The 16513-nt window shown below is 42.0% G+C and overlaps 1 protein-coding gene across 2 annotated transcripts in view; it reads left to right on the forward strand.

The window, feature by feature from the left end:
- Positions 1–9390: 9390 nt before the first annotated feature.
- vwde (von Willebrand factor D and EGF domains) overlaps positions 9391–16513 on the forward strand; it is a 175078-nt gene continuing 167955 nt past the window's right edge. The window contains exon 1 of one of the 2 annotated variants that reach the window (XM_033045672.1): positions 9391–9692. In XM_033045672.1, the coding sequence (XP_032901563.1) occupies positions 9608–9692 (85 nt within the window). In that variant the 5' untranslated portion in view covers positions 9391–9607. The remainder of the gene's footprint in view (positions 9693–16513) is intronic. The other variant, XM_033045662.1, reaches the window with a different exon arrangement.

Genomic DNA, 16513 nt, shown 5'->3' on the forward strand with positions numbered 1-16513 from the left:
CAGAATGCAAAGTCTGCTGAAAGTGGCGGGTCAGATGGGCAGGATGGTGAAGAAGGCATTGGCATGCTTGCCTTCATTGGGAAGAGTATTGAGTATAAAAGTTGAAACATCATGATGCAGTTAAACATGTCATTAGTGAGATGATACTTGGAGTACTGTGTGTAGTTCTGGTCACCCAGCTACAGGAAAGTTGTCATTAAGTTAGAAAGATGCAGCTGAGATTTAGCAGGATGTTACATGGACTGCCGACGAGTTATAGGGAGAGGGTAGATAGACTGGGGCATTTTCCATAGGAGCAGAGGATGTTGAGGGGTGACCTTATTAAAATATACAAGAAACATCCCAGGGTAGAGAATTCTAAAACCAGTGGGAATCGGCTTAAGAGGAAAGATTTAAAAGGCAGCTCAGTGGCCACCTTTTCACTCAGATGATTGTCCGTATCTGGAATAAGCTACTAGTGGAAATTATAAAAGCAGATACAATTACGCCTTTAAAAAGATATCTGGACAGATAACTGAATAGGTGTAATTTAGAGGGATACGGGCCAAATGACTCACTGGAAGGCCATCTTAGTTGGTATAGAAAAGCTGGGCCGAAGAATCTATTTCTGTGCTGTACTGTTCTATGTTCTTTATGTTAACCTTCATAAACAAACAGTAGTCCCTTAATGTCTCTAACTTCTAATTCAAGCAAAAAAATCAATCCAGTACATTCTAATAATCTGGAGAGAAACTACACTCCAGTGGTTTAACTAATTAATATTGTCAAAGCAGGTTAATCCAGTATAGACAACTTTGCGATTGTTGTTGAGCTCCTTGTTATCTTGTTTGTTTTGAAGCTGTCACTGGAGAAGGAAAATATCAAACTTGTTTCATTACTGTATGGTTTTAATTGGAGATGCCAGAAGCATGCAGCAAAGGTCAGTTAAAGAAACTGATAATTGAAGTATGGGTTTGGTGCTTTAAGTAATCATCAAAATGTATTCTGTGCTAATGTTAATATAACTACTGCACTAAATCTCTTGACAGATGCTTCCTTCATAATGCCAGTTGTTTCAATCTGACGGGTTGATTTGTAGAAGATTTCAAATATGGTCTTCCCTCATTAATGCCATTGTTGCTAATGTGGACTAGAACTATTTTTGATTGATTGTGACTGGGGCAATTGAATTGCTGTTACCAGACACTGAAAACTCCCACACTTGTCGTGCAATTCAGTCCCCTGTCAGATACTGTAATTTTGTACAATGTGCTTCATTGTCATCCAAATGCAATTTTTCATATATGTTGAACATAAAAAAGCAAACACTTTAATAAATCATTAACTGATGAGACTTGGTAGCTTTTAAAAAAATATATTAAATTGCAGAAAAATTTAATGGACACTTGGAACAAATCACTTCCATAAGAAAGCTAAATCTTCCATCATTGTGATGGATTTGCATGTTTAAATACTATCCATATTCCTCCTGTATCAATTGCTTGCAGGGAATGTAGTCGTGGTGACAGAGATGCTAGTTTAAAGGATTGCTTTTATGCCTTAAGGGAGACATGGCTAGTGTAAGATTGTTTCAGCAACTGAACTATACAATTTGGAATTATGATTAGTTAAGTCTGTTTCCTTAGCTGTGAGAGACCAATGGATGATACTATAGAACATGTAGCAAAGTGTCAGGTTATACTTGGTTTCAAAGGCAGTAGCAAATTTGTGGGATCGTTAACTGAGCAAAAATATTATTTTCCTTGTGAACAAGCAACCAAGCAGAGACAAGAAATGTTCCATCATTATCACTCTATCATGACAGCACATTCAGTTTGGATGTCTTTGACCCAAATTTTAACCCCATTTTTGGGTAGGGTTGACCAACAGCACATTTAAAATAAAACCACAGAACATATTATCCAGAAATGGCTAATTTCTTACCATACAGTACAAATCACATGATGCTCACAGCAACCGTAATAAGGCTTTCCAATCCCAATCGTGGAATTGTGAACTATGGATGCTCGACACAATGAACAAAATATGAGAGAGACCATCGGTGATTACATCCATTAATCTTGTGACTAGGTGACAATTAAAAGTCCCCCATGTCTTCCTTGTTGTGAAGGGAAGCTGCCTGGTATAGTCCCCATCTCAAAGGCTGTCAAGCTATCTGAGTGTATAGGCAGCCAACCGCAGAAGGTAATTATAGTTCAAGTCCTTGACTGTCTCCCACTGACTGAATCAGATCATAACAAATAAGTAGTGGCGTGTTGGCGAAACGGTAGAGTTGCTGCCTATCAGCGACAGACACCCAGGATCGAACCTGACTGCGGGTGCTGTTTGTACAGAGTGTGTATGTTCTCCCATGACCTGCGCCTGTTTTCTCTGGGTGCTCCGGTTTCCTCCCACACTCAAAAGACGTACAGGTTTGTAGGTTAATTGGCTTTGGTAAAATTGTAAATTGTCCATAATGTGTTGGATAATGTTAGTGTGCCAGGATTGTTGGTTGGCACAGATGTGGTGTGCTGAAGGGCCTCTGTTCCTGTGCTGTATCTCTAAATTAAACTAAAAACTAAAAAGCTCAAGTGCGCAGAAAAGATCCACAAGGAAGTTAGGTGGACTGGAGTGTTTGAGTGAAAAAGAAAGGCTGGGACTTATTTTTCCCTGGAGCATTTGAGAATGAGGGGTGACTTTATAGAGGTATGCAAAACATGAGGAACATAGATGCCACAGGTCCAAGGTGAATGGATGCAGTCTTTTTCCCTGGGTGGGGGAGTCTAAAACTAAAGGGCATTGGTTTAAGGAAAGGGGAGTGAGATTGAAACTGACCTGAGGGGTATTGTTTCTACACAGAGAGTGTTGGGTACATGGATTGTGCTGGAGGTGAGTATAAAAATACAATAATTAAAAGGCATTTGGACAGAGACCTGGAAAGAAAAACTTGAGAGGGATATGGGTAAAACAAATGCAAATGGCATTAGTTTAGATAAACATCTTGATCAGCTCTGGCAAGGTTGAAGAGGCTTTTTCTCTTCTGAATAACAATGACTTTTTGACTTCATAAACTGGTTTAATTTTATGAGCTTTTTCATTCAACGAAGCTTTCCCTATTTTTTTTTGCCACAGATGCATCCCTTTCCTCAAAAACACGGTGGAATAATCTCATTTATAACTACTATTTATTTACTATTGCACATTTAACTCTAACTACCCGATCTACAAACTAATCTGGCTTTCTCATCAAGATGCTTCTAACACATAGACTTCTAATTTTGAATTTGGAACTTCACATTCAGCATGACAGTGAGAACTCTATCATTATTGTGATCCGTTTTTTTGCAGTGAATCATTAATTATGAAATTACCAATTAACCTTGCTTCATTACATAAAATCAGATCTGATTGAGTCAACAGGATATTGCCTGAGGAAGTAATCTCATATGCATATCATAATATCATCCTCAAGAATATTGGAAAATCTTTGGTACATGTGCCCTACACATTCTCCTTGCCAGCCATTTCTTCATTGATAGTCTACCCCAAAATACAGTTGGGGGCTTACAGATTATATGTACCAGTGATTCTTGGCCCTTGTTTGTCTTTGTTTCCACCCAAATGATTCTACAGCCTGAACATCTGAGCCAATTACCTTACTCACTACAACCTAATGTCAACCATTATTAGACACAAGTAACGGCACATCAATTATTATGTGTGTAAAACACCACTGCAAGCTCCTATGTTAGTACATATGGTAGTACCTAGGTTGGTCATGACCCTCACTGAATCTGAAGATACTGTTATTCGAACAGCAGCAGTGTGACAACGGGGAGGAAGTGGACCCCATCTGAAGCCATTCAGAGTGCTAAGTCTGCTCTTCATTTCCGGGATATGGTAGGCCAAGTCCAACACGGGAGAGCCGGGCTCGGGCTCGTCCCAAAAGCTCCTCAATCGCACAAGGCAATATCAGTGCAGAAAAGACGGCTCGTGGTGGAGGAGGTGAGAAGACGGGAGGAGGCAGAGCGACACGGCAAGGCCATCTCAATGGCCAAGCAGGGCCAATGGACTAACTGGGAGAGCCTGGAAAAGAGGAAACTCAGCTGGCGAGAAATCTGGCAAATGGAAGGATCTCGGCTAAGTTTTGTCATCAGAGCCACTTATGATGTTCAACTATCACCCCAGAACCTGAAGCAGTGGTTCGGAGAAGACCCCACTTGCTCCCTTTGCCAAGCACCTGGATCACTAAGGCACATTTTAACAGGATGCACTATGAGCCTTGGCCAAGGGCGCTACACTTGGCGGCATAACCATGTTCACAGACATCTGTCATCAATCCTTAAACAGAGGCGAACGATCACAAATGCTTCCCCACCAACATCGGCAGGAAATGTCCACTTCACAACATTTGTACCAGCAGGCCAACCTCCAGAGCACCAGATAACATCAATGGATGCAAGCATTCTGCAGCCTGCTCGGGATTGGATAATGGAAGTGGACTTAGAAAAAAGGCTTGTGTTTGCCCCAGACATTGTGGTTACAACACTCCAGCCAGACATGGTCCTGTGGTCCACAACAGCCAAGTTGACATACGTTGTGGAATTGACAGTTCCATGGGAAGATGGTGTTGAAGAAGCTTATGAGAGGAAAAAGACCAAGTACTCTGAACTGGCAACTGAAGCTTCCCAGAATGGCTGGAAGACCAAGATTTTCCCTATCGAATTGGGATGCAGGGGATTTGTTGCTATATCTATGACCAGGCTATTAAAGAAAATGGGGGTGAGGGGTCGCTCCCTCCAACAAGCAATCAAATCATTATCAAATTCTGCAGAAAAAAGCAGAAATTGGATTTGGATCAAAAGGAGAGACAACAATTGGGCTGCAAGATGAAGACAAGAGGGTATGGAATTGAGGGGGGTGTAACTGGGACGCCAGGTATCACCGTTGATCCCTCTGGAGATGTTGTGGGCTCATCAATGAAACGTCAAAGAAGGAGGGTGCCCACCTGATGACCCTGATGACGTACCTACCCTACCTTTCACCACTCCAATCCCACTGCAAATAGCAAGAGTGCCGACTTATTACAGGGATTGAAACATCAAGTCCTATTAGCTCTACTGATATTCTGGAGGAAAAACCAGTGACTGCTGTGAAAGTGCAGCTGACAACAAGGGAAAGATCGTGTGACAGCTTGGAGAGACAGCTGATAGGAGGGTATAGACCCCAACGGGGCTGTTATGGACTAGCTACCCATAACAGCTGGCTCCGTCACCTTGTTAGGGCACAAGAGCCACCCTCACTTGGCTACAAAAAGTTCAAAGAGAAGAATACCCCCAAAGTCTGCGAGAGCAGGGGCGCAAGATGACTCATCGACTGACCACCCGGTAACAAACCTTGGAACGGACACGACTTTGAATCAGGTAAGTGGCAAAACTCTTGAAAAACGAGCAGCTGGACATGTTCTTTAGACCTGTAGATGTGGCTGGACTAAAGTAACATCAACCCGTGGTCTCAAAATTCATCAGGGACGGAAGAAATGCTTGAAAATCCCCAACCCAGTGCCCCGCATTGACCAGATTCTGTCAAGAGAAGGTCAAATCAGTCGGATGAAACTCAGCAGCAGGAAGAAATCCACAGTCCGCAGAGCATCAGCACCCTACGGGATGTGGCAGATGTTTCAGGCAACAGTCCAAGACGCAACCAGGCACATCGTAAAGTGGAGAACATGCAAGGACGTAAGCCGTTGGTGAAATGGCCAAAGTCTAACAGCAAGGAGTGGGAAATCATCAATGCAGATGTGAGCTTAATCTTAAGTGGAATCAAGGGATCAGCAGAAAAGAAGTTGGAGAAGATTGGTGATCTAGTCTACAGCTATGGAAAAGAGAAATTTGGTGAGAAGGAACAACTCAGCAGGAAAGATAGGCCTCCTCCCCCCAAGTCCTGTCGTCTCCAGGAAATCCAACGACTTGTTAAAGAAAGAAGAAGCCTGAGGAAGGTGTGGGAAAAAGCAACAGCAGAAGAAAGGGAGGGCATCAATCTCCTTCAAAAGGATCTAAAACAGAAAACTACCTACCCTACCTTTCACCACTCCAATCCCACTGCAAATAGCAAGAGTGTCGACTTATTACAGTTGTCTTCCTGAAATCATCAAAAAAGGCATGAAAAGGCACATGGCATTTATGGCAAAATCCTGGCTCTACTTATGACTATATCAAATCCTGCATCTATTCCCAAAGTTTCTTCCCAGTTGTTATCAGGCAACTGAACCATCCTATCACCAACTAGAGAGCGGTTCTGACCTACCATCTACCTCGTTGGAGGTCGATGGACTATTATTAATCTGACTTTATTGGACTTTTCTTACACAAAATGTTATTCCCTTTATCCTGCATCTGTCCACTGAGGGCGGCTTGATTGTAATCATGTATAGTCTTGCCGCTGACTGGATAGCACATAACAAAGAAGCTTCTCGCTGTTTCTCATTACATGTGACAATAAACTAAACTGATGGGAGGAATAGATCGGATAGATGCACAGTCTCTTGTCTAGAGTAGGTGAATCAAGGACCAGAAAACCTACTGTAGGTTTAAGGTGAAGGGCAATAGATTTAACTTTTTCACACAAAGGGTGGTGGTGTATGGAACAAGCTGCCAGAGGAGGTAGTTGAGGCAGGAACTATCCTAATGTTTAAGAAACAGTTAAACAGGTACATGGATAGGACAGGTTTGGAGGGATATGTGCCAAATGTGGGCAGGTGGGACATGTTGGCCGGTGTGAGCAAGTTGGGCCGAAGGTCCAGTTTCCACACTGTATAACTCTATGACTCTAAAATTCACCTAACTCCCATAGTAGTAGATCAACATTAACAACTTGTGTTCAAATCTTTCATAGTTTTTCTACTTCGGTGACAAATAACTGTGTACTTAATCCAACCTTGGCTTTTTGGACATCTGAAAAATCCTTAATTCCCTGATTTGGGATCTGTATCTTCAGGTTTGCATATCTTTGGATTTGGATTTCCCTTTCTTAAACACCTTACCGATTCACCTTCCTTTAATATGCACTTTAAAAATTTGCCTGTTTTAAAACGCTTAATTACACCTAGTAATATCTATTTTTTGACTAGCTCTAGATATTTAGACAATAGGTGCAAGAGTAGGCCATTCGGCCCTTCGAGCCAGCCATTCAATGTGATCATGGCTGATCATCCACAATCAGTAACCCTTTCCTGCCTTCTCCTCATATCCCCTGACTCCGCTATCTTTAAGAGCCCTATCTGCTCTATCTTCAAATTATTCAGAGAACCGGCCTGACCGCCCTGTGAGGCAGAGAATTCCACAGACTCACAACTCTGTGTGAAGTACTGTTTCCCTTATTTTTAAACTGTGGCCCCTGGTTCTGGACACCCCCAACATCGGGAACATGTTTCCTGCCTCTAGCGTGTCTAAACACTTAATAATCCGACATGTTTCAATAAGATTCCCTCTCATCCTTCTAAACTCCAGAGTATACAAGCCCAGCCGCTCCATTCTCTCAGCATATGACAGACCCGCAATCCTGGGAATTAACCTTGTAAACCTATGCTGCACTTCTTCAATAGCAAGAATGTCCTTCCTCAAATTAGCGGACCAAAACTGCACACAATACTCCAGGTGTGGTCTCACTAGGGCCACATACAACTGCAGAAGAACCTCTTTGCTCCTATACTCAACTCCTCTTGTTATGAAGGCCATCATGCCATTCGCTTTCTTCACTGCCTGCTATACATGCATGCTTACTTTCATTGACTGATGAACAAGGACCCCCAGATCCCATTGTACTACCCCTTTTCACAACTTGACAACATTTAAATAATAATCAGCCTTCCTGTTTTTGCTACCAAAGTGGATAACCTCACATTTATCCACATTAAACTGCATCTGCCATGCATCTGCCCACTCACCCAACCTGTCCAAGTCACCCTGCATTCTCATAGCATCCTCCTCACAGTTCACACTGCCACCCAGCTTTGTGTCATCTGCAAATTTGCCAATTTGTAATCTAATATTTGTGAAAAAAATAAATTGGATTGTATAAATGTTTTCCCCTCGGGCTTGAAGGTTTAATAACTAGATACATGCTATTGCAATAAAATAGATTCAGATAAAGTACCCCCAGGACTCATTGTGTGTGAATGTTTGTGGATAACTATTAAAGGTGACATGGAGAAAATAAATTGGAGAGGCCAATGATTACGCCTAGAAGCCATTGGAATTGACTGTAGGCAGTAATCATTGTATTCCTACACAAACTTTATGTCCAGTTATAGTCATAGTGGAAGGAATGGTAGAGGTGGAGTATAGAAACTCGGAACAGCAAAAAAGTGTTTATCAAGTGATAAGAATTTTCAAAAACGTTCACAAATAAAAATGAGGTTTGCGATTGTTTGTGAGGAGAAGGTTCTATATTAATTAAGATACGAATGATACCAGGATGGTGGGGCTGATAAATATAATTGGGTGATCAGAATCTTCAGTTGGAAGTCTGAAGTTCCAGTGGTGTGCTTCAGAGAGTGAATAAATCAGATGAGGATTGAGATAGACAGAGGGATGCTGCAGAAGTGTGCCGGTGGAGTTTGCAAGGAGGATTAAAAGGAGTGGGGCAGGGAAGGCAAGGTAGAGAGAGAGCACAGCAAGTGATAGTTTTGCTTTGTAGAGAAAGGATTCCATTAAATCTTAATATTTGGAATATATAATGTTGAGGCTCAAAACAAGATTACAAAAACTTGCAAGAGACCATTTCTTCCTGTAAAAAAGCATCGAACTGGGAAAGCATGAAAAATGAGGCATGTTTTGGAGGTCTCAGGGTGGCTTTATAACAAGATTATAAACACTTTCGTTGTTAATGTATTTACTTGTGGGAACTAGGAACTGAGCAATTGTTGCTCTGCGCAAGCTAGTTACTTTATTTCATCGGTGCCAAAAGTCTGCCCAATATTTATTCCGTGCATTGCTGTTCATGATGACCAAACTGTGGCGCTGTGCTCTCTTCATTAGAAGACATCGTTTTGCATAAAACCAGTGCAATCTTCAGAAGGGAGCGATGCTGTACCTGATGATAATCCGCCACTAAAAGTCCGGACTAAGGCAAACAATTTGGACGGTGATCAACTGAATCCCAAGGCTGAAAGGGATTAAGTCTATATGCATATATATTTTTAAAGGCATTTATGAACCAGTTTTTTTTAAAGGAGGTAAGACTGAAATGATAGGTGCACGCAGGGGGTCCTGTGCTCCCCGGGCGCGCGCCTGAGTCGCCGCATCGTGGGCGCGCGATGCGCGCTCCCTGGTTCACGCGCGCAAAGCCCCGGGTACTGGGCGGCGCGCGGCCGCTGTCCCCCTGCCCATTGACTCCTCCCTCGCTCCCGCTCCTCGGACCGCCAGCGCCCGGGGAATCCTGCAACTACTGCAACACAAGCAGAGAGCCGGTGGAGTGCTGGAGTCGGCTGTTGGTGCTGCCACCCGGAAAAAAAACAACTCTGCCCTCAGCAGCGGCTATAAGCTTGGCGCCTTTTCACCCACTCTCCAGAAATCACCTTAAATGCCAATTGCCGCGAAGAAGACAAAAAATATAATACAATTAACAAATGACAATGGCAATTAAAATACTCCTGGCTTGTTGCATTTGCTGGACTTTGCTCCTATTCATTCACGAGGTTTGCTGTCAATTGGGTAAGTGGCATTTAAGAGATTTAAAGTATATAACATAAGGACTTAATAACTACCAGTGGCACTATTTAAACTGGCTGCAAGTTGTCCACATTTGATTTTCAGATGACTGTAACAGGTATAGCCTTCTGTATTTTCTAAATTAATTAGTTTACGATTATCGCATGTTTTTGCTAACTGGGAAATTGTATTCCGAGAAAGTCTGGATAATGTCATTAAGATTGAGATATTACCAGGCAGCCAAGTCATGTTGAATCCAGTACAAACGAATCAATCTAAATCGTATTTTTTAAAATCTAAATGAAACCGGCATGTATTGTTTTCTTATTGTATTTCGGACCGATTTATCACTTGCTGTTCTCAAATATGCTCCCCGATAACAAGTTATATTATTAATTTGCAGCGTATTACACCAGGTCTAAGATGCTCAACCGAATTCGGTGCATTTGAACGCAACGTCAAAAAAGAATTTTTAGAAATCATGTAGAGTTTTTAAAGAAACCTTTATTTTCTTTAGGTGGTAGTGTCTATGCAACTCGGTCTCTATGGTTTCACTGTCGGATATTTTATTTCAAATGGTACCTTGTTTGAGGAAAATACCATAAATAACCAAACATGCAATCTCTATTTTAAGTTGCTATGTGGTCTTGTCTCCAGAATTTAAAGTACATTTAACATTCCTATTAAGTGTGATACCTTTGCAAGGGATTTTTAATGTGTAGATTTGTAAAAATAACATTGACATTTTATGCACATTTTTATTTATCCCCACGGACGAAGAAGAATTGATAATGAAAAGAAGTAGAAAGTGAAGTCGCTACACAAACGATGTGATTAACTGGTTCCCTATTAATATGTTTCATTGGCTGCAATATTTTTCTTGCCATGTTGCACACCACAGCTCTTTGTGTTTAAGTATTTGCAGCAGTGATGTACAGTGTAGAGATTTACTGCTACAAGGATTCGCTACATTTTCTACATGAACAATTTTCTTCCTAGATGTTAAATCTTTACCAAAATCTTTAAAGTAGTTCAAAGGTCTAAGTGCTAAGTGCACTTGACAATAATGGACTAATAACAATAATAATCATGTTGACTTCTGGTATGCAAAACCAATAAGCCTTGAGCAGTCAAATAATAGTTTTGAGATTGAAGATTTTGAGACCATTGGCCATTTATTATCAACCCATCTACATGTTTACATTATCAACCCACTAGTTTACATGTGAGCATTCCAAAACGAAGTAGGATTCCTATGCTTTCGCTTACAATGACTTCCCTGGACTGTTTTCAGTGTATAACATATAAAGCTGGCTCATATTTGAAGCATTGATTTTAATCGATGAAAATGATAAAATAATACTGTAAACTGATAATCTTTTTTTAAACCTACTAAATACCCCTTAGAAGAAAATGTTTATGGTGTAGATTAGTGTAATAACTGTAAAATGAAAGCAGTAATGAAAACTGAAAGACCTTTTACTGTGCTTCAATTATGTTGATGATATATCACATACAACAGCAATTTCAGATATCAATACATTGAGTCATCTTTGCTTGCCTGAAGGCATTGTTTATGCCAACATACTTTGACCAGTGTGAAGTGTTTCCCGAGATCCCCAGTGATTATAGTTTTGTGTGTGTGCATACTATTTTTGCTTCTTTAAACATACTCTTTGCATCATGACAAGCATTTTAATCAATTTGAATTGTACATTTGTTTTTCATTAATGCTGAGACAGCAAAACATATAGTAAAACAGCGTTTTGTCAATCTGCAAATTATACTCGGCTTTACCAACCTCATGCATCGTATCACAGTCACACAATCACAATAATACTTTATTAGCTAAGTATGTTTTGCAACATACGAGGAATTTCATTTGCCAAGTCAGTCATACAAATAAAAAGCAACAGAACACACAAAACACATTTTAACATGAACATCCACGGAGACTCCTCCACATTCCTCACTATAATGGAAGGCGAAAAAAAGTTCAATCTCTACCCTTATCAATAACGTGCCACTGAAAATTATAAACCTGCAATAGTTTTGAGAAATATTTTTATTGTTGAATTATTAAATAATGTCAAAGGCTATTAACAAATAAAAGAGACACAAAGTATTTGAATAAAGGAAAAATTCTCAATAAAATTATGAAAAAGTATTTGATTTTAAAGGATTAACTGACAAAAGGTTAGTTTTCTTTTTAATTCCAGTAAATTACGCAGGTAATTTAGTCAGTCTAATTAAAAAATAATTGCTCTGAATATTTACGGGAACTTTTATTTGCTTGACTTAATTTGGAAAAGGTTATATGTGCTTTATATATGCTTTTGGAATAGTTTCTATTTTGTATGGTAGAATGAATGTGTCCATACCAATTCATCTCCTTGGGTGATTAGCAGGACATTATATTTTGTAACTATTTGAAAAGACTCGGGAATTTCAAAGATATTTATTTTCCCTTCTCTGTGAAATAATGTCTGTGAGGCCTCGTTACCATAACTCTCCATTATTAGCGTGTTGTTTTTTTGAAAAAGGTTATCAATCTGAAAAATTGAAACTGAAGACATGAAATAATGTTAGAATTCTCAAGTCTGTAAATTGAAAAAACAAGGCTTTATTCTTTCTCCCTTTTAAAAATAGAGGTGCATTAGGATGGTAGTCACTGAATATAATGAAAGCTGTAATCCCTTTATTTTTTTCAGATACTATTTCTATATCTTCATTTAAAGTGAACTTTTTCTATCTTATCAATAAGAACAATGCACGATTATTGTAAATTATCTCAATCTGTTAAAGATAAATTATTCAATTCAGACAGTATAATAAGAAAAACCAGGATGCAAGTGCAAATCATTTAAATATTAATTTATTTATGGAGCGGGGAGGGGAATAAGTGACGGGTGGTATGTTCAAGCAATATTAAAATATTGTCTGTTTACTGCCCAAATGGTCAAAGAACAGACAAAATGGTCCAAAGAAAATTAAACTTCTTTTCTGAGAATTCATCGGTTGCTTTTCAAGGCATTCAATCCCTCATGTTGAAAAGCCGCCATTTATAGACTTCACAGCAGTTTAACAATTCCTGTGATAGGGGAGATTTCCTGCAGGGTGGGAAAATATTGGTGTCTCAGTCCAAAGTGAATGAGAATTGTAACACTTAAACCATGGGAAACTTTTTTTTAAGTAGACCTTTATCAGTAATGCGGAATAGACTCACAAACTGTTACAACTCTTTTCTGGAAGAAAGGGTGTTTAATTTTAGTAGAAGCTTTTAGTTTACTTATGCCAGTCAAAACATATTATTTACTGTATACCCTCAATTTTAGTGAATAAGTTGATATTAGATTTTCAATTTTTTTAGGTTATGTTTTTATTTACTTTTTCTTGAAGCTTAAGGAAATAAAATCAAGTCTTTTTTTAGTCTGCCTTTCTTTGTCAGGTTCATATCTTCTGTTATATCCCTAACTCTGCTGAACCTAGCTCATGATCACTGAACTATTTGTACTTGACTCGATCTTTACCATCTTCTCAAAGTTGTCGTTTTATTATAAAAAGATTTGTCTTTAACTCGTGCCTCATCGCCTCACCCAGGCTGCTTCAAGCCTATATTGTCTTCAATAGAGACATCAGAAGGATAAATGGAGGTATGCTGAGGTACAGTGAAGACATTTTGTTTGGAAGCAGGAATGAGCCTGGCAAGAAGAAACAACTTTATGCAATGTGCAAAAATGTTTATTTTGGATTTGATGCATGAAGTTGTACAGGACTCGTGACCACATATGAAACATAACCGATGTGTTGGTTCTGTAGAACTACTTCAATTGGACATTCCTCAGAAAAGGTTAGAAAAAGGTGCAAAAATGCAACATTAATTAATAGTAGGCAGACAGGGACTAAATAAATGAAGGATGAAAGGTCTTTTAAAGCAAGCATGTAGAAAAGGTAAACTAAGAAACCATCTATATAATACGAAAACTCTTTGTTTGTGCCGGCAATGTGTCATTCTGCTCTGCTTTTTCCTATCTCTTTCAAATGCTACGCCACAGCCTTCCCATTTTCACATATTCTACTCTCATTTTTCCCGTCGAAGCGATAAATATCTTCCCATCGCATTCCGACCTATATTTCCGAAGTTATTCATGATTTAAAGTTTCAAAAAAAGCCAAAACCTCTTTCTAGGAGCGTCCAGTGATGATGTCACATTGCTTCTCACAGTGCACCAATCACAATGGGCTCTCAAACTGCCTGCTGACTGCCACAATGACATCACAATGGGCTCGCAAGCAAACATTATAGAGCGGAGCAAGATAGTCCACTCGTCGAAAAAGCCGTAGTAGGTCATGGGTAATCCTCAGCGCCATTTCTGTAACCGGCTTCCGCCTCCGCTCCAATCTATGATCTTTGGTCATGGCATCCATCTATGATCTTTGGAGTGGACTATCTTGCTCCGCTATATGATCTTTGGTTTACACTGAAGATAGACACAAATAGCTGGAGTAACTCAGCGGTTCAGGCCAGGCAGCATCTCTGGCGAGAATGAATGGGTGACATTTCTGGTCGAGACCCTTCTCACCCAGGTGTTGGATAAAGTTAATTATTTTTCTTTTGATTACCTATAATTGTGCCGTTGTGGCTTCAGCCTATACACGGGCCACTTATGCTCGAACCCTCGTCAGGATGTACGAGGGCAGGCACATGACGTCATGGGTTAGAGGTAGTTTCCTGGTACTTAAGGTCATCTCACCTCGAGACCTTAAGGTAGTCAACCGGTAGCTGAGCCCGAGTGAACAACCTCGCTCAGCTACAGCAACACTGTTAATATAGTTAGCGCACCAACCTAACGTGGCACCACTGAATAAACTACTCTTTGAACCGGCCTGACGTCTCACCTTTATTCACCATGTTTGGTGCCGCTACATTGGTGATCCCCGACTGTCCAAATTGAAATTTGGATTTTACCTGATGCACGCAGCCTCGGGAGACCTGACCTGCAGAACTACATTGCCACAAACCCGACCCTTGCAGTGAGGTATGCCGCTACATCTGGGATGCCGCCGCTTCCCCACCAGCTGCTGCTCACCGGAGCTGAGAAGCCGCGGCTGCCGCCGCTCTCCCGCTCCCAGCAACGGGGCAGGATGCCTTGTGTGACGGCCGCCGAGCTCCTCCGCATGACCTGCCCGGAGCCGCCCACCGGAGCGGAGAGGTTATACCAGCCGCGGGCACGGCTTCAGACGTGGCACCGCACCTGGCCTCACCACGACCACGGCGCCACGCCCTGCCCTGCACCGCACCGGACCCCGCCGGCCGCTGCCCAGGGCCTAGCAACCCGATAGTGCGGGCTTACCTGGGTCAATTGCAGGAGACGCCCTTCTCCTCACCGGCACTGACTCCGAAGATCCTTGGGCGCTGGCTGCCTGTCCGGCCCAGCAGCAGCGTCTTCAATCTCTGGTGAACGCCGCTTCAGCCGGACAGCAAAATGGCTGCCGTGGCCTCCTGAAACAAGCAGCCGCATGACTACAAACATGGCCGCTGCGGCCGGCCGGAAGAGAAACTCGAACTTATGAACTTACCGTCCACAGCGCCACCTTCCTGCCGGATGCCGTCCCTGCAGCCTGACCACCGGCAACAGCGCCACAGTCAGAGCGGCTGCCGACACTGCAGACTCACTGTCGCCCACAGCGCCACCATCCGGCCGGATGCCGTGACTGTAGCCTCACTGCCGTCCACAGCGCCACCTTCCAGCCAGATGCAGTCCCTGCAGCCTGACCACCGGCAACAGCGCCTTATTCAGGTTGGAGGCCGTCACTGCAACACTGCACAGCTTTCCTATCCTGCACTATGAACACTGGACAATTTGAACTTTGGACACAGATTGCACTGTAATTTGTGTTACTGTTCATTTTGTGTTCACTGCATCTCCACGCCCGGTACAGAAATTGGTTTGTTTATTTTATTTCGTTTTTTCTCCCTCATTGTTGCAGACGTCTCCCAGCTGTTGCTGGGGGCCGCATTCCACAGGACACTCTCCCTTAGCTGGTCGAGGAGATGCGACTGTGTCTCCTCGGTCCAGCGGCTTCTGCATCGGTCTCCTCGCACCCCTCGGTACCTCGGGATCACCCACGCAGAGCGTCACTGCGCCCGTGGGCCCTCCATCACGACCCACGCCTGGGGTGTCCCAGACCCACATGCAGGAGCCGCCTTCGACCATGCTATTCCTTCCTCCGGTTCTGGGGGGGGGGGGGTCCTGTGGTGTCAGCCTATACATGGGCCACTTATGCTCGAACCCTCGTCAGGTTGTTTGTGCCAAAAATCTTCATGTTGTATTGTCATTTGCCTTTATGCGCATTGAAATGAGTAAAGAAAATAACTCTACTGAAAGTGCAGCGAGATTCGAAATCGCTGTATTTTTCACCCATTCAAACAGGCCCCAAAGCATTGCGTGCACCTATTTTAGAAACTGTCATACAAGTAATGAAAAGTGGGGAATGAAGCGTGTATTTACTGGTGATTAATTCACCCCGGGATCGGTTTCAATGCGGGACAAAGTTAAGTACATAAACTGGAGCCAGGTGCATTAATCATCCATGGACACTCGCTGTTGTATTTCGAACACCAATTGTACCCTCGACTGGACAGACTGATGTGTGTCTAGGAAGGAACTGCAGATGCTGGTTTGAAACCAAAGATAGACACAAAATGCTGGAGTAACTCAGCGGGACAGGCAGCATCTCTGGAGAGAAGGAATGGGTGACTTTTCGGGTCAAGACCCTTCGTCAGACTGAAAGTCACGGGAAAGGGACTTGTTCCGCTGAGTT

The sequence above is a fragment of the Amblyraja radiata genome, chromosome 2 (genome assembly GCF_010909765.2).
Source record: "Amblyraja radiata isolate CabotCenter1 chromosome 2, sAmbRad1.1.pri, whole genome shotgun sequence".
NCBI lineage: Eukaryota > Metazoa > Chordata > Chondrichthyes > Rajiformes > Rajidae > Amblyraja > Amblyraja radiata.